This window comes from Archocentrus centrarchus, chromosome 7 (assembly GCF_007364275.1).
Source record: "Archocentrus centrarchus isolate MPI-CPG fArcCen1 chromosome 7, fArcCen1, whole genome shotgun sequence".
In the NCBI taxonomy this organism is placed as follows: domain Eukaryota; kingdom Metazoa; phylum Chordata; class Actinopteri; order Cichliformes; family Cichlidae; genus Archocentrus; species Archocentrus centrarchus.
In genome coordinates, this window is record NC_044352.1 from 9,888,954 (window position 1) to 9,905,841 (window position 16,888).

The following is a 16,888-nucleotide window of genomic DNA, read 5'->3' on the forward strand; positions in this document are numbered from 1 at the left end:
GAGTCAAGTCAAGACAGTTAGCACATTTAAAACAACAGGAATTGACCCAAAGGTGACCCGTGATATTTACGCTAAGAAAATAAATCACTTCTGCAAAAATAATCAAACATAAACACAGTAGCTCATTACTCTGCCATTCAGTTTGGCGTCTTTAATATAAGAAAAATTTAGAAAACATAGATTTTTATTTATTTTTTTAATTTAATTTTTTTTTTTTACATCAGTTTAATGTGTTTCTTTTATTTTGGTAGTAATAGACCAACAGACATCACTCTCTTGTCATAACAGGAAATATTTTCAAACTTTCCTTCTCCTTTTCAGTACAGGTATTATTAAAATAACATTTTCACACAATTCAGAAAATGACTATGGGTGAAGACAGGACTATACAGTATATACAGATTGAGCACCTACTGGTGTACACAATCAACACAGGTGAAGACAATCAGAGAGGAAGCACGACACAAGAGAAATCCAGTACAACAGGAAATGGACAAATGGACAATAATTCGGGGGGAGCACACAAAGCGACCACTCTCCATCTGGGCTTAAAAAATTATTTAAAAAATTTAAAAGCCTATATTTTATAACTTCCTGTTATGTATTCAAGAAAAGACAATAATAAACTATCAGAAATTTAGATTTCTCCAGCTCAGGCATCAAAGCTACACTTTTTTATTTTAGTTGCTGCATGATAGGGTTGGTGCAACCCTGTTACCAATACTACAGAGTTGCAAATCAGTGCTAGCATTATTGTTTTCTCAACAACAGGTGACTGTATTCCTTTGGTAATATGGGTAAAAGGATTAAAGTGATATGCTCAATCTAATCAGAAAAGATAGAAGAAATACAAAATAAAATACAAATAGTTATCTGTTCCTTTTCCAGGCTAAATAAGTTTTAGTAAAAGAATTGCACATGTGTTGTGGGACACAACTTTCAGCGCTTAATTACAGTTCTTTAAAATATGTTGATGTTAAAAAATGGTTGAACAATTATAAGAGACAAAATCAAAGCAAAAAAGTGGACTTATAACTATATATTTGAAATGCATTTTTAGCTATCAACAAGCTTGGATAAGAGAAAAGGGGGTTCTCAGGAGTTCATTATTTTTAAATAATATTTTGGAACCACATTTTCAAAAACTAGGTTTACATTTGCATGTTTTAGTATTTTGTGCATGAATTATTTTCAAATTCATGAGTGGGACAGAAATTGTCCTGCAGTTGTAGAATGACCCATTAATTTAGAACGGAAAAGGGAAATTTGATTTTTTTTTTAGGCATATGCACATGTAGCATTGATCATTTTAAACTGGCCAAACCTAAACATCTTTTGGGATAGCAAACAGGCAAAACATTTTTAGGGCGAGAGAAAAAGGGGTGAGAGAAAAAATTATATATATATATATATATATATATATATATATAGAGAGAGAGAGAGAGAGAGAGAGAGAGAGAGAGAGAGAGAGAGAGAGAGAGAGAGAGGGTGGGGGGAGTGTACTAGATAAGAAAATGTTGCCTTGTTGCCTGACTTTTAATTAAATCGCTGGTTCCGGTTGGTTCCAGTTGGTTCTCCCGCTGCACTGACCGTTACTGTTCCTCGGCAACCGTGACGTCACAGCCAGCGCCAATCGAAGAACTCGCAGGACTGACGCACCTATCGCGAGGTTATCACATTAGCTTGGTTAGTTAGCTAGCCGCGAAAAGACAGGTCGTGTGTGCGCTCTTTATGGTTTTATTTTATTCTTCTAACGCATTGAGAGGACTGCGTATTGCTCATTGATTATTGACTCCTCACGTGTGCAGGAAAGCATAATCGCAGGACCTTGTGTTTGCTCGGTAAGCTATGTAAACGCGCGCTGTCTGCTAACTGGCCAGGGCTGTTGCTCTGGAGGAAATGGGTTTGTTTTGAAAGCCTCGGAGAATTTTCCCGTTATGTTTTAGCGACGTTTTCAAGCATGAAAACCCAATTTAGGCACTGGAAATGCAGTGTTATTAATTATACTTTTTAATATGTAGCATGCGTGATTTCTGTGTGTGTTCATTTTGTATTGTCGGTCTTATTTGCACGGTTGTACCGTTAATCTTCGTGTAGGTACAAACTGTGACCAAGCTGTGTCAGTCTTGCTCACGTTTCCAATATTTTTTAAATACTTTTCAGGATCCAATGATGAGTTATGCCGAAAAGCCAGAGGACATCACAAAAGAAGAGTGGATGGACAAATTAAACAACGTTCACATACAGAGGGCGGATATGAATCGGCTCATTATGAATTACCTGGTGACAGGTGAGGCATTTAGAGTAAAGACAGAGCCTGTAAGTTGAATTTACTGCTTGTCAAGACTTATTTATTTCTTTGCTTCTGTCTGTGTTTGATTTAAGAGGGCTTTAAAGAGGCAGCGGAGAAATTCCGGATGGAGTCTGGTATTGAGCCGAGTGTGGACCTGGACTCTTTGGATGAAAGGATAAAGATCAGAGAGATGATCCTGAAGGGCCAGATTCAGGAAGCTATTGCACTCATTAACAGCCTACACCCGGAGCTGCTTGACACCAATCGATACTTGTATTTTCATCTGCAGGTGCGTTTGCAAAAGCTGTGAATGGCTCTAAATATTGGAAATATCAATAAGACATCTTCTGTAGGTCTGCTCTACTTTTTAGTGCACTTTCTTTTATAACCCACCCTGTGATTGCCTGTGATGAGATTATGTCCTTTGTCTCCTCCCATGGGAACAGGAAGTTATTGTGCTATTAGATAAAGTGTGACAAGATAAAGCTTGAACGTCAACACTTAGTGGTTCATTTCCCCTCTTGCAGCAGCAACATTTGATTGAGTTAATCAGGCTAAGAGAGACTGAGTCAGCGCTGGAGTTTGCTCAGACACAGCTGGCAGAGCAGGGGGAGGAGAGCCGGGAGTGTCTGACGGAGATGGAGCGAACGCTAGCCCTTTTGGCCTTTGACAATCCAGAAGAGTCGCCCTTTGGAGACCTGCTCAATATGATGCAGCGGCAAAAGGTGGGCAGACTTTAATCCGAGTGTAAACCTGATCATTGGACTGAACTGTGATGTTATTATTTTTTTCTTTGTTGGTTTTTACTTTTCAACAGCAGAACAACAAATAACAGTAACATTAATGATAATAACAATGTTCGCAGAGCTCATCATGCTCATCCTTTCAACAGACAAGTAATCATTTATTTCTATAGCACTTTTCACAGACAAATGTCACAAAGTCATGTTTGCCAGGTCATGTTTGTAAATGAAAACTGGTTCTAAAACATTTTACCTGGTAAAATAAAGGTTAAAAAAAGTGCTTCACATTGATAAAAAATATATAATACAAAATATAATTCAAACAAAATAAATGTAAAAGAAAGTAGCTAAAAGCCTGTGTAAACAAATCATACATCCATCTTTGTCAGTCAGTTATTATCTTGACCAGCACTTGAAGTCTTACGAAGTGCAGTGAGACCAGGCTGGCATTGCTGTTCTTGGAGCATTTGCACACAATTAAAAATTAATATAAGAAGGGATGTAAGAATTAACTTGATTCATAAAGTTAAGTCCATCCCTGTAAAAAAGAAAAGAAAATATTAGAAACAACAAAGTGACAACACAAGTTGGCATCTGTCCCAGTGTTTCCAACAAGAGGAATATCTTGTGTCACTACAGAGTAAACAAGTTGAAACCAGTGTGACTTTTTTTTTTTTTTTTTTAATACAAGCAATCAAAATTCCTCAGCACAACGTGAAGCGTGGGAACATTGCTAATCACGTTTTTATTTACTGTAACTGTAGTAATGTGCATCTTTTGTTCAGGTTAGTTCTTATCTGGGAAATGGACAAAAATTGAGGACACACTTCTGTTTCTGTTGTATATCAATCAAAACCATGCCCATGCATGTTATCATGATGACCAAAGGCTCTATAAATATATAAATAAATATTAAAGGGGCTTCACTAATAGTTTGTAATATTATGACTATGCAGTTAGTCAGATTTTCAGTTACATTTCTTATAATAATGAATAAAACTGTGTACTTGTGCACCATTCTCTCATTTTCACCTCTCAGCGCATCCTTTTCCTTTACTTTTGTGCTTTCATAACAGTTCGCTTTCATTTTCATTTTCATCCTTATTGAGCAGCTCTATGTGACAGACAGATGGATTGGATTAATTGAAGTTTAGGCTTTGAATTTCTGCTAAAATTGCTATAATAAAACGGCAAAACAGTATTAATGCATCAAAGCAGGGAACAAAGAAGCTTCTGTCTTTGCTTTCTTAAGAGTATGGTTAGGGTGATCATGTATGGTGGTTTGGAGAGGGTTAAATTCCTGTTTTGGTGGAGTCATGTGAGGCTGAATGTAAGCATTAAGAGCACAGTGCATTCCTTTGATGAGAAAAAAATTTTGACTACCGCACATATCTTGATGCGCAGGTGTGGAGTGAGGTGAACCAAGCGGTGCTGGACTATGAAAACAGGGAGTCGACGCCCAAACTGGCCAAACTGCTGAAGTTGCTGCTGTGGGCTCAAAATGAGCTGGACCAGAAGAAGGTGAAATATCCCAAAATGACTGACCTTAGCACAGGCACCATCGAGGACCCCAAGTGAAACCAACAGACAAGAACAGCCACCTTCCACATCTCCTTAATTTATGATCAGTCAGTGACTGTGTGACAACCAGGTAACATATATGTATAAACAAATGCTACAGTGTTTCTTTTTTTTTTTTTTTTTCTTCATGTTTCATTCATGAGAGGTAAGACTTAACTCATTGTGCAAACTGTAAATTGCTGTATTTGCAAAGTGGCAGAAATTATTTAGTTTAAATACTGATCCTGGATTTTTAGAAAGCTTTCAGAGAAAACAACATTTAAATTGCTGTTTTATATTTTGTCTTTTTAAAGCCTACGCTGGTAGTATTATTTATCGTGACCATTTTCCCCACCAAACTTTTATTTTTGCCAGAAAAAGTTGATGGTGTGAATGATGGTGTGGAGGCGGGAGAGGGAGGGGCGAAAAAATCGAGGCTTCCGAGTATGGAGAAATGACAAAATGTGACTATTTTTCAAAATGGAAAGCTACACTTTATCTAACTTTAATTGTGTAATATTTGTGATTTTATGGTTTTATTTACTATGATTTTTTTTTTTTTTTTGTCAGTTTGCTATAAAATCAGCCACATGCTTTTTACACCTTGAAATTTGATTGTACCTTGTGTCTATGGGATGAACTGCCTTGTAAAGTCATGATTTCAAGCGTTTGAGACGGTGAAAAGAGTGCAAACAAAGATGGTTTCTTACTGAGATGAGGCCTTTTCTGATCTCTGCGGTATGCACTGCCTCCAACATGCTCCAAATGGTTTTCTGCTACACAGGTTTGAGGCCTTTGCTGTATGTGGATGACGGGGCTGTGATTTATGGCTGCTGTCTAGTTCAACACCCTCATATTTGAAATGAATTCAGACAGGAGCAGATTCCTGTAGTCACTGGCTTTGTTTTGGTAACAAAAAAAAATGACCCAAAGCTGAAACATTTTGACTCTGAACAGGTGTTTTAAAGAGTGCTATCATTTTTCCACTTTTAAAAGCCATTGGTACTTTCACTTTACCTGCATGTAAGTGTCCCTTTGTTTTGTTTTTTTCAATGGGGGGAAAAGTACTTGTGCTTGTTTATTTTTGTTTGGTTTGTTTATTTTTATAAAAAGAAACAAACTTGCTGCTAGTTGTCCATCCTTAATTTCTTTTAAGGTTGTGTTGTCTTTATAGATACTGGCTTTGACCCAGAAAGCTCACATCCCTTTTATTATTCCACATTTCTAAGATCAGATTTGCAATTATTAAAATAAACTTTTGTGAACCATAAACTGTTTTCCCATTTTCTGAGTTGGGGGGGGGGGGGGGGGGGTGTACATTTATGCAAATTATAAGGAAAGATCAGTTAATGAGGGTCAAACTAGTCTGATAGTGGTTGCTCCAATCTTTTAAATTACCTTGATGGTGGTTTAAAAGTCAAATTGGAAATATATCTGCTCATCATAGGGGAACATGCAACTGTTTGATCTATTAAACCTCTGCTGTCTGTATTGCAAATCACAACAGGTGCTTGGGAATTTTGTTACATCAAGTTTGGCCTGTTTGGCCTGTCTGCCTGAGGCTATGAGGCTCAGCTAGATGACGCCTCTTAGGTATAGGAAGTTTGCAGAGATAACAGACGAGAGCAGTGTTTCCTGAATGGCTGACAACCACACATCGGGAGCTGATAGGAAGGACTTGAATGGTTCTTTACTGGATCATAAGATTTATGGACCCGATGAATCTAAAGAAGAGGAGTCGGGAAATCAAAACCTGTGGTCGAGGTGAGACGGCAGAAGATTTGACTAAAATAACAGAGCTAATGTTTAGATTGTAGCCTGTCAAGAAAGCCTTTAAATATTTATCCATCTAATACGGCTGAATGACAGTCTTAACCCAAGATGCCTTTTTCTTAAAATAATGGCATATAGATTTTCTAAGTGACATAACAAGCAGCATCTGTATTGTACCTCTATTTATTAGAAATTAAAAGATCAATTACGCAGCACAATATCATACAGAGTAGTACTATGCTCAAACTCATCCCGGCTCTTGTAAACATGAACACCAAGTACTGGCACTTTAAATTTATTACAGAGCAATGGGAATGTTTTTTTTTTTTTTTTTTTTTTTTTTGTCCATGCTCATCTGGCATTAAATTAATTCAGTCCAGGCTCAAATATCTCAGTATTTAAACTTAGATTACATTTTGCTACAGGTATCAGTTTAATTTGTCACCGACAAGTCAAAATTTTCACTTACAAGAGGAGTTACTCAAAATATACCAGGTAGATAGCCTTTTTTGATAATCTTTGTTCTTATCTATCAAATCTGACATCAGTGTGTTTGAATATAACATTTAAACATATTTATTATTAAATATAGACTGCTATGAAGCCCACCACCTGAGATGTATTGTAATGTCTTTCAGGTGATCTTCTTGCCTTTTTTCCCTGCTTGTCTTTGGTTTACCTTGCAAAAGCACTGAGATTTCCATGAGCCTCAGGAGTGCTTTGTGTTTACGTCTAATTATCATTTAGCATGTTGATATGGTAACCATGCTTAGCTTCAGCGTGTCAGACAGTGTCTTTGTAAGGATATTTACTTGCGAGCATCAGCATTTGCATTTGCCTAGGTACAGGTGTGCAGAGCTCATAAAGTGACTGTAGACTCTTTGTTGGGTCATGCTGACATCACTAGTCTAGCACACACTCACAGACTCACCCTGTTAGGTGCATATTATACATTCATAAGCAAGAGTTGTTTGCCTTTGTTTTTACAGATCCCTGGCTCGAAAATGGATCCTGATGCTGTTCATGGGCACCTGCCTCCTCTATTGTGCGAGGATGGCCATGCCAGTCTGTGCTGTCTCAATGGCAGCTGCGTTTCACTGGAGTAAAATTGATTCTGGGCTGGTTTTGGGTGGATTCTTCTGGGGTTACTGTGTAACACAGATCCTGGGAGGACATGCAAGTGACAAGTAAGGATTTGATGTGTTAAAGAACACATGACTTCACTTAATGAGTGAACAACCTTCAAGGCCTGTCTACTGTAAAATTAGTTTTTGAGTTTCAGGATTTTACTCTGTGAATAATTGTTGCTGTTAGAATGGGAGGAGAGCGTGTCCTGTTCCTCTCTGCATCCTCATGGGCTCTGATCACAGCTGGCACTCCTCTGTTGGCCCATCTTGGCTCTCACACGGTTGCTCTTATGACTGTGGCCAGGTTTCTCATGGGATTATCACAAGGTTAGTATTCTACCAGTAACTGTGCTCTAGTAAAACCTAGAGCAGGTAGATCAATGGATAGATACTTTGAGGGTTGTGATAGTCTCATGTTGCTGTCCCTGTTATAGGATGTGTACATAGTATGCTATGTGAGATAAGGTGTAGGTAATCCAAAGTGTGGCATGTCTGTGTAGGTACTCAGTCATCCAGTTCATGGTAGTTTTAAGAGCTTGAAAAAGAAGGCAGCTGGATTTCTTTAGGTTTTTGAAGAGATCTCATCCAGGATGCTTCTTCAGTTCTAAAAACAACTGATGGAGAGTCCTGGGTATTTAACCCGTACGGGGGCTGTCCCCTTTGGATGTGGCCCTGAGGATCATGTACCCACTTTAATTTTGTGAGCTGTCACATGAACCAAGGTGTTAAAAAGGGCATGGACTATTACCATCATCAGGGCAAACACGTGAAACCTGTGTGAGGCATTGCCCCACCCTACCATCATACAAAAGTCACCTGAGGCAATGTGTGAGTGGGGGTTGAAATTCCTCAGAAGCAACCTCAGGCCTGCATTGTAGGTGGCTGACAGCTCGTGAAACTGGAACAGATGCAAGGTGAAACACTTTGTAGAAACTTAAAGAAGTCCAGTCGCCTTTTTTCATGACCTGGATGATTGAGAACCTACACAGACAGCTGGTGTTGTAAGCCACCACTGTTCAGCAAAACCCCGGTGATGGTAATGACCCACGCCTTTTTTTCACACCTTGGCTCATGTGCCGACTCACATGATCAATAGTGGCTTAACGACCCTCAGGGCCACCTCCAAGGGAGGATAGCCCCCACTCAGGGTTTATTACCTGGGGCTCTGCCAGTTGTTTTTAGAGCTGAAGAAGCCTCTTGGATGAGAGAAGTAAAGAAGATCAGCTGCCTTCTTTTTTCAAGCTCTCAAGACAATCCAAAGGGTGGTTTCCATCCAAGCCACCACAATCTTACCTTTAGGTGCTCTACAGGATGAGCTGTACTTCTTTTCTTCATTATGTTGTAGGAACAACACCAGCATGGTCAAAATAGATTATCTCAGAGTCCAGCTAGCAAGAAAGCTAGAGCAATCAGCAAGTTGTTTTATCCAGTTTGTTAGCTGCTCAAAACCAGCGTATAAAAATGGGAAGTTGTGTTGGAAAATATCTCGACTATGAGCAATTGCTGGGCAGCAAGCGCAAATGTTTGGAACTGAGTGCTAGCAGGCAGATTTTCAAACAGAATTCCGGTTTCACTTTCAGCTCAGTGTTACGGCATTTTATTGCCATCAACTCTGAAGCCTAGCCACACCAACATATTGGTTTTGCCAGGCAGAGCAAAGTCATACCAGATTTTTTGATGTGTAGCATTCACAATGCCGTATGCATCCTTTAGCTTGGTTTAGTTGAAGGATTTAAGGGTCTGGTACAGATTTCATGCTCTTATTCAGATTTGTGATTGATGTTATTCAGAGCAAGTCTTGCCAAAGACAGCCGTACTATACTTGTCTTTGTCTGTGTTGGCCTTCCTGACCTGCATACAATTTAATAAACTGCTTGCAATGAATTCTGCTCTTCTTCAGTGTTTTCTTTTATTTATTTCTTTTTTTTAAGTGATTTGGTCCTAATTGGAATTGGGTTTCAAACAGCCTGAATTAACATCTTTTTTGTACTGGGAAGTCTCAAAATTTATGACCCGACAGCAGCTCAGTCTCACAAGGTTCCTCTCTTAAGTTCTGCAGGATTCTGCAGGTGCCTCGCTCGGGTAGCTTACATATTTAATTGATCTGAAACACTACCACTTTTTCTGACCATTACTGTACATGTAGTGAGCTTTTGTGTGCATGAAATTAGATCACAAAGTAAAGTTCAGAGGGAAGAGGAGGCAATCGTGTAATCATTATCAGGCAAAATGCAAGTTCTACATTAGCATAATACAATTTAGAGATGCAAGCACTGATTACCATTTAACCTGCATATTACTTTCTAGAACAAATGATTAGCTCTTTTTATAATATTATATAATATATGAACATTAAACCCATTAAAACCAGTGAAGTGAATAACATTAATCGTCTCATTACAGTGCAGTATGTGCTGGGATAGCTTTGCGTTCAGGTATTCAGTTAGACCTTGTAGAAACAGAATAGATTTTTTCTGGCACAGCTTCACTGGCTTCCAATGCACGGAGAAGAGGATAAAGCCTGGAGTGGTTAAAACTTCAACCCTTGCAGTACTTTATTGTTTGACTGATATGTTTTGGCTTGTGGCCTTCACCGGGGACCTTGATAAAGGCTATAATAACAGAGATGTTCTGCGTTCAGGTGGCCATTGATGTGCCACATGCTATCAACACCCCCCAACAGCAGTAAATTGCACCCTTTCACACTTCAAAAACTGCTGAGAAACAGCAGGGACAGAAATTATACCCAGACTGTAAACTCCACAGATGCACTCACAGGATGTCCTGAACTAGTCTAATCTGCAGAACCCTTAACATGCAACCCACAGGAGCCAGTGGATTCCAGTGTCCCTATGCCAAACATCACATTGCATCTCAGAGTGGGACACGCCCCAGTGTTAGGCAGGTGATTTTAGTGCTGTGGCTGATCGATGACTGTTTTGTGAATTCAAAGTGTGTTGTAATATCTTACAGGTGTTTTTTTCCCATCTTTGGCCAGCCTGTGCTCACAGCGTGTAGTGGAAGGGGAGAGAGGGTTTTTAATGAGTTCCATGCAAAGCGGTACCCATCTTGGGTATGTTGTACACACATCACACACATAACAGTTGATATATTAATACACATTTATCTCCAATGGCATGCTTTTGTCTTTCTCCCTTTTGTTCTTTCAGAACACTGCTAGCAGGCGGGTTGGGGACCCTGATGCTCGACTATTATGGCTGGGAAAGCATGTTCTACAGTATCAGTATCCTCTCCGCACTCTGGGCTCTCATTGTTTGGCAGTGTTTACCAAAAGGTACAGTAGTAAATAATGTATGCTTAAATAACAAAGAGATCAGGCTTAACCTTCTTTTACCAACCAAAGTTGACAGAGTGAAGATGTTTATGACCCTGTTATATTTTATACTACAGTACTTTTTTTTTTTTTTTTTCTGAATATCTGGACATGTGCTTATCATAGCTATACTGTTTCCTTTTGCTTTGACAGATATTCCAAACATTTTTGTATTTATTTCTAATTTTCAATCACTTTTAAGAAAAAAGCAGTTTTTGGCATCACAGTTTCACGTTGATCTTTATGCCATATCTGGCTGGTTGACGAGGGATGTACTGCCTAAAACTGCACCTGCCTCTGAAGGCTGCCATCATTCACACAGAGCAGTTTGCTCCGGTTGCTTGGATGTACTTCAGGAAATGTCTGAATCTTTTCCTAGGTCTGTTAGCAAATCTGTTCATTGCAAAACATTAGAATGAGTGGCTACAAGTGGAAAATTAGAAAATCAAATCAAATCCTGTGATGTTAAAAATAGAAGAGAAGAAGCAGATTCACAAATTTATGGTGGGAAACTCGGTTGCTCAAAGGTTGAATAATCTCAGCAGGGCATGGAGAAGCTGCGCTCATGGCAGTCTCAGTTCCCAGATAGCTTAACACTGTCGAGAAATTTTGTGTAGAGATTCATGTCTAATCACTGTAAGTCTAATGAGTTTGTGACCTTGTGATATTTTCCTTTTGTTTTAGCAATTATTGGATGGACTGACATTTACTTGTCTCCCGGTGACCCCTAAGAGATTTATTTTAATCTAGAGTGCCCACACATTGTCTGATTTGCAATATTTGTATTGCAAATGAGACAGTGTGGCTCATGCGGCTTGAGGACTAAGCAATCATCAGAATTTGAAGAAACACCTGCCATGACTTCATGTCTTAAACATTTAGGTATTACGCTGAAGAGATATCAAGTGCAGTTGCACTACTGCGGGGTCATATTTTGGTGTAAAAGTGAGTTATAAGATGGTGCAGCATGTCGCTGCATCCTTTATTTAAACAGACAAGCCATTAAGAACCCATTCTTATTTAGAGTACTGGAAAAAAATGTGTAGCATGGTAGTATAGTGGTTAGCACCTTCTCCTCACAGCAATAAAGTCCTCTCTGTATGGACTTTGTATGCCCTCTGTGCCTGTGTGGGTCCTCTCTGGTTACTCCAGCTTCCTCCAGTCCAAAGACATGCAAGAGTTTTATTTACTGATATCTTTACATCCCCATCAGGCTCAACTGTACTGTCATGGAATGCAGCAGTTTAATCAAATGCTTAATCAAATGCTTTAGATGAACTTATCCCCAGGATGACTGAAAGAAAGGCGGTCTCAGGATGGAGTTTGTCAAGGACACGCTGGCTGAGTCTTTTTAAGAAGCCACCTGTCTGGTACAGCTTATGAAGTCTTTCATCTTTTGATAATTACCACTAAATAATAGTGTGAGTGTGTCAGCTTAACCCCATCTCTCCCTCTCTACCCTCTCACTGGTTGCCATCTTCTTCTCTCTCTCTAAGGGCCATGGTGTTTGCTCACATGTGTGTGTGCAGCACATCCTACACACTGTTATCATGGCTGCCAACATACTTCAAAGAATCGTTTCCTCATGCCACGGTATTTCCACTATTGCTGTTATTTAGCTAATAAGCATGATGCACTGTTTCCTGGACCCACATGAAAACCTTTTGAAGCTGTCTGTTCTCGCAGGGATGGGTCTATAATGTTGTTCCATGGCTAACTGCAATCCCATCAGCACTCGGTGGAGGATACGTTTCAGATTTCCTCATTAACCGAGGTACAGTATCAAGAAAATATTATTCTTTCACTGTGATATGTGTTATGAGGTCAGTTAGAATAGGTTTCATTAAAAAACTCTTTCATCTCTTGTATTCTCTGTAGGATATGGTGTAGCATCTGTAAGAAAGATAATGCAGGTAAGTGTGAGAGCACAGGGAGGTGCGTAGCTGGTGAATGAAGTGATAAAAGCACGTGTGCAGTGAGCGCTTTGTCCCGACTAGTTACTTAAATGCTTATTAGGAATTTTTGCACTCTGTTTCAAACATGTGTTTACAATCCTGGACGTTTCCTCGGGGTTATGTGTTAGTGCTGCAGATCAGTGATGCATTATTGGCTCTTTAAGTGTAAGTGTTTGTAAAACCTACAAACGCATTCAAAAGCAAAACTATGTGCACAGTTTATTATTCTGACCATCTGAAGGCTTGAATATGAGTATTGCATTAAAGACTGACATAAACAAGCCACTGTATCACTAATCAGTCTGATTGAAGTTGTGATAGTAATTTTCAGCTCTGTTTCTAGAAGTGTGATGTGGCACTCACTTTCGTCCACCTTTAAGTTGTGGACTCACCTGTGTGTCTCTCCTTGTCCTCCTCAGTTTTTTGCCATGGGAGCATCAAGTATGTTTATTTTGCCTCTGTCGGGAGTTGTCACATTTCCTTCTGCTGTGACTTATATTTCTGCTGCTGTGGCTCTCTCCACCTTTACCAGCGGGTAAAAATGTCAGACTATTAAAGATTCTCTGTTTTTAATAAGCTGCTGCAAACTGAAGTAACTGTTGTGGAACCGAAGTACATTGTAATACTGAATTTTGGAACATGATACTGACATGAATACCAAAAGAAATGTAATATCATAATGTTATTACACAGCATAAATAATGTTTCTTAGATATAGTGCGGGTGAGCAAGTCTCAAGTCTCTCGGGAGTTTTACTTTTGGCAAACCTCTGACGCCATACTTACAAATACAGATGCATCCACACTAAATAATGTAAACTAATATATCTGCCTGGCCCAGGAATTCTAGATTAATCCGAATTGAGCTCAGGCTATATTAATAGAGTAATGCTGGTGCTAATTAATTGGCATCAACAAGGTTTTTCCATATTTCAATGCTTTCCTTATACTCAACTTAGTTTGATCTATTTACCACTTTAAAGATAATGCAGCATATTAAATTTCTTTCGATCACCAAGCAGAAAAAAGACAAATATAGGTGAAAAGAAAAGGGAGGGAGGCTGACAGCGGTTTTTGAAATGACTGATATAGAAGAGGAATAGACCTGAGGGGTATACTACAAATGATGTTCAACACAGTCAGACCTTTTTCTTTTTTTTGGGGGGGCTTAGCTGGTGTGACAAAACCTAAAATCCCATTTGGAGATAATGAGTATCATGATGGTGGTCATCAACTTTCTCTGTTAAGCTGAGCTTTCTGTTTTATGCTGCGTGCACGCTCACATAAAAAGGGGCGGTTCAAAATAATTCCTATGAGTGCGGGCCTACTCCAATTGGATGTTATCAGATGACAATGATGGTAAAAACAGTGATTACAAATCTATAAAAAATAACCTTTTTAGTCAAAACTCAGAACATGACCTGCTCTATACCAGGTTATGTGTTCAGCAAATGTTACCCTGGTGATTTAGCCTGGTAAAGAGAGAGCCACAGAGAAAAAGATGACTAAGCTCGATGTAGCTCGCTAACCCATTAATCTCACTTCGTAGTACACCCCCCCAGGAGTAAAGCCTCAGCCCCCAGCCCGCTACCAACTTTAGACAGCGAGCTTCATTTTAAAAAGGGAATGCAAAAAACATGATCTGTGGCTCTGTGAATCAGCTGGGCCGTAGTTCTTCTGCAAAGGGTCCTGAAACTCCAGGATTTATTTCTGTTTGCAGTAACGGCACACATTTGATGCAACAGCATGACAGTGACTCAAAATAAACTACAGTGCCCACATTTTACCATAAAGGAACGTGTGACTCAGTGCAACACTGTGGCTCACTGGTGTCTTATTTAGAAATATTTATGCTCGACAGAAACGCTTTGCGATGCGCAGAAACCAGATATTATACCAAGCTGTATTTGTTAGAGTTTCAATTTATTGCTGGTTAAATTTATTGTTAGATTAAACTTCTTAAAGGAGGATACATTATGCTCATTTCATTTCTCAGACTGCTAGAGTAGCTTTAAATTGATTTTTTAAAACATTATTCACTATATAAAACAAATATAGTAAATACTGTTCCTTATTGTAACAGATTATAAGAAAAAAGCACAGTTGCTTAGCTTTAACAGTAACTGACATGTTTGCTCCTGCTGTAAATCAGTGAATATGAGTGATACTTGTTTAATCTGCTGGAAATGCTTCTGCTTCTTGTTCCTCTGGTTCAGTGGTGTGTCTGTGAATGTGCAGGATCTCACACCATCATGCGCAGGCGCCCTCTTTGGTGAGTTTCTGTATTTCAGGATCTTCAGACTCGACCAGTGTTGCTCGTTTTTTAAATTGTTGTAGATGTTTAATTAAATGTTCTCTTCTGCTTTAGGTTTTATGAATATGATGGGTGCTTTTATGGGTATGTAGCCAATATCAGATCTTTATAACTGTACACTGCTGAATACAGTGACTTATCACAAATGATGTCCTTCTGTTTTGCACAGGCCTGGTGCTGGTCTCCGTATCAGGATACTTGATTGAAGTCACACATTCGTGGGCCACAGTCTTCGCCCTCATCACTTTAGTAAATTCCACGGGTCTCGGTATCTTCCTCATCTTTGGAGGTGCTCACCGTGTGGACAAAGTGGATTATAGCCAGATTATTGAGATCTGACCCAGACTGACATTGTGCTAATTAGGTCTGTCAAAATATGTTATTCACTATTTATTTATTTATTGTTGAATCAGGTATTACGCACAAAGGTAACATCAGGCCATGTTTAGATTTCAAACTACTTTGGGATACTCAAGTAGAGCCTTTGAATGGTTGAGATAGCTGTTACATATATATATTTGTAGCACATGTCCTTAGTTATTGTGGCGGTTCTTGGCCCCGAGCGCATGTGTATAGGAGTCAAAACTCTAACACAAACAGAAGTAAATGGTGTATTCATCAGCATATTTTTAGCAGCAGATTTGGTGCACTGGAAAATAGAGCACACTGGATGTACTCAGACTTGTCACAATAAAATCCACAATAAACTTTCAGTATATTGAAAGTTATCTGAGAGGGAGCTTAACTCCTGGGCTGCTTTCAGGCTTTAGAAAATCCAGTGTGTGTTGAGAGACCTTGGCCAGTCACAGATCTTTTCAGACCAGGTAACGTGAGCTAAAAGCTCTATATAAGTGGCATGCATTAAGTGGCAGTCTTTCACCTGGAAGATCAGGGCTCATATTACATGTGAAGGAAAAAGGCAGCATTCATTCATTAATGTGCTCCACACTTATCTAGTGGGAGGAGCTTATACCTCAGAAGGTGTTGGCTTTCTTTTTTATAAATGTATGCAGTTCAGTTTTAAACATCACTGGAGACCTGATGTTCAAGCAGGGTCATTCAAAAACAGCTGGTACTGTAAAGTTGGGCAGTTGTTAATTTTTAATATCCACTAAAAGTTTTTTGTGTGTTTTTTGTGTGTTTCCATTAGTTTTTATTTGGTTTTGTTTAAACCACAATGGTGGCAATATTAGAAATATGTAATAAAATGACTTTAATGATGTATAATTTGGCTTATAAAAGTTTGTAAAAAGCAGCACCTTTGTGAATGCATAGGCTTGTATGTGACACATGAATTTGTTATTTTTAAAAAGTGACATATAAAAAAAGAGTCTTTGTTTTTGTTGTGTGGTACTTAAACTGATAAAAGTGGAGCACAAAAGTCCACTTCTAAGAAAAAAATTATTTAAAAATGTGTTTATAGCAGTCTAAAGTGAGAGGTTTGGGCACAAAGGGATTACTTTAACATACACTGTTCTCATTATTGAAATTTTGTCTATGTTTAATATGAGCAACCACCATTTTAACAATATATAGTGCTTAAATTTGTATTTGACCACCTGTCTTTAAAACAAAAATGTTCAGAAATCTGTCAAAAATGTATTTTAAAACTCAAAATGATATTATTTATTAGGCAAATAGCAAACTGAATTCACGTTTTTATACCTAAATTGGAGCTGGCACATGACTTCTTGGAGAGGAAATGAATCAAGCACAACATTCAACCATTAAAACAAAATTTTCGGTTTAGGAATGCAAGTAAATAACTGGTATTTGGCATCTTAATTTAA

The 16,888-nt window shown here is 38.7% G+C and overlaps 2 protein-coding genes across 4 annotated transcripts; both read left to right on the top strand.

Moving 5' to 3' along the window:
* Positions 1 to 1,546: 1,546 nt before the first annotated feature.
* On the top strand, positions 1,547 to 5,858 carry LOC115783064 (glucose-induced degradation protein 8-B homolog). Of its 3 annotated transcripts, none has more exons than XM_030733701.1 (5): positions 1,547 to 1,669; positions 2,164 to 2,290; positions 2,386 to 2,582; positions 2,821 to 3,018; positions 4,441 to 5,858. In XM_030733701.1, exons 2-5 carry the CDS (start codon positions 2,170 to 2,172, stop codon positions 4,612 to 4,614), a joined length of 690 nt encoding a protein of 229 aa, XP_030589561.1. In that variant the 5' UTR covers positions 1,547 to 1,669; positions 2,164 to 2,169; the 3' UTR covers positions 4,615 to 5,858. The 3 variants fall into 3 exon arrangements, with proteins under 3 accessions (XP_030589561.1, XP_030589560.1, XP_030589559.1); XM_030733700.1 differs by having other exon boundaries at positions 1,616 to 1,686; XM_030733699.1 differs by having other exon boundaries at positions 1,621 to 1,841.
* A 377-nt stretch (positions 5,859 to 6,235) lies between these two features.
* LOC115783450 (solute carrier family 17 member 9-like) lies at positions 6,236 to 16,276 on the top strand. Its single transcript, XM_030734276.1, has 13 exons — positions 6,236 to 6,360; positions 7,359 to 7,556; positions 7,684 to 7,823; positions 10,470 to 10,569; positions 10,667 to 10,791; positions 12,104 to 12,200; positions 12,327 to 12,423; positions 12,517 to 12,604; positions 12,709 to 12,743; positions 13,205 to 13,320; positions 15,001 to 15,056; positions 15,153 to 15,182; positions 15,268 to 16,276. Exons 1-13 carry the CDS (start codon positions 6,236 to 6,238, stop codon positions 15,435 to 15,437), a joined length of 1,377 nt encoding a protein of 458 aa, XP_030590136.1. The 3' UTR covers positions 15,438 to 16,276.
* The last annotated feature ends 612 nt before the right edge of the window (positions 16,277 to 16,888 follow it).

Excerpts from the sequence above, each read along its gene's own strand:
- LOC115783450 (XM_030734276.1), top strand. The coding sequence starts at position 6,236 with ATGGCTGACAACCACACATCGGGAGCTGATAGGAAGGACTTGAATGGT. Across the intron at positions 10,792-12,103 it reads TTGGCAGTGTTTACCAAAAG|ATGAACTTATCCCCAGGATG; the intron begins GTACAGTAGTAA and ends CAAATGCTTTAG. Across the intron at positions 15,057-15,152 it reads ATGCGCAGGCGCCCTCTTTG|GTTTTATGAATATGATGGGT; the intron begins GTGAGTTTCTGT and ends CTTCTGCTTTAG.
- LOC115783064 (XM_030733701.1), top strand. The coding sequence starts at position 2,170 with ATGATGAGTTATGCCGAAAAGCCAGAGGACATCACAAAAGAAGAGTGG. Across the intron at positions 2,291-2,385 it reads TATGAATTACCTGGTGACAG|AGGGCTTTAAAGAGGCAGCG; the intron begins GTGAGGCATTTA and ends GTTTGATTTAAG. Across the intron at positions 2,583-2,820 it reads ACTTGTATTTTCATCTGCAG|CAGCAACATTTGATTGAGTT; the intron begins GTGCGTTTGCAA and ends CCCCTCTTGCAG.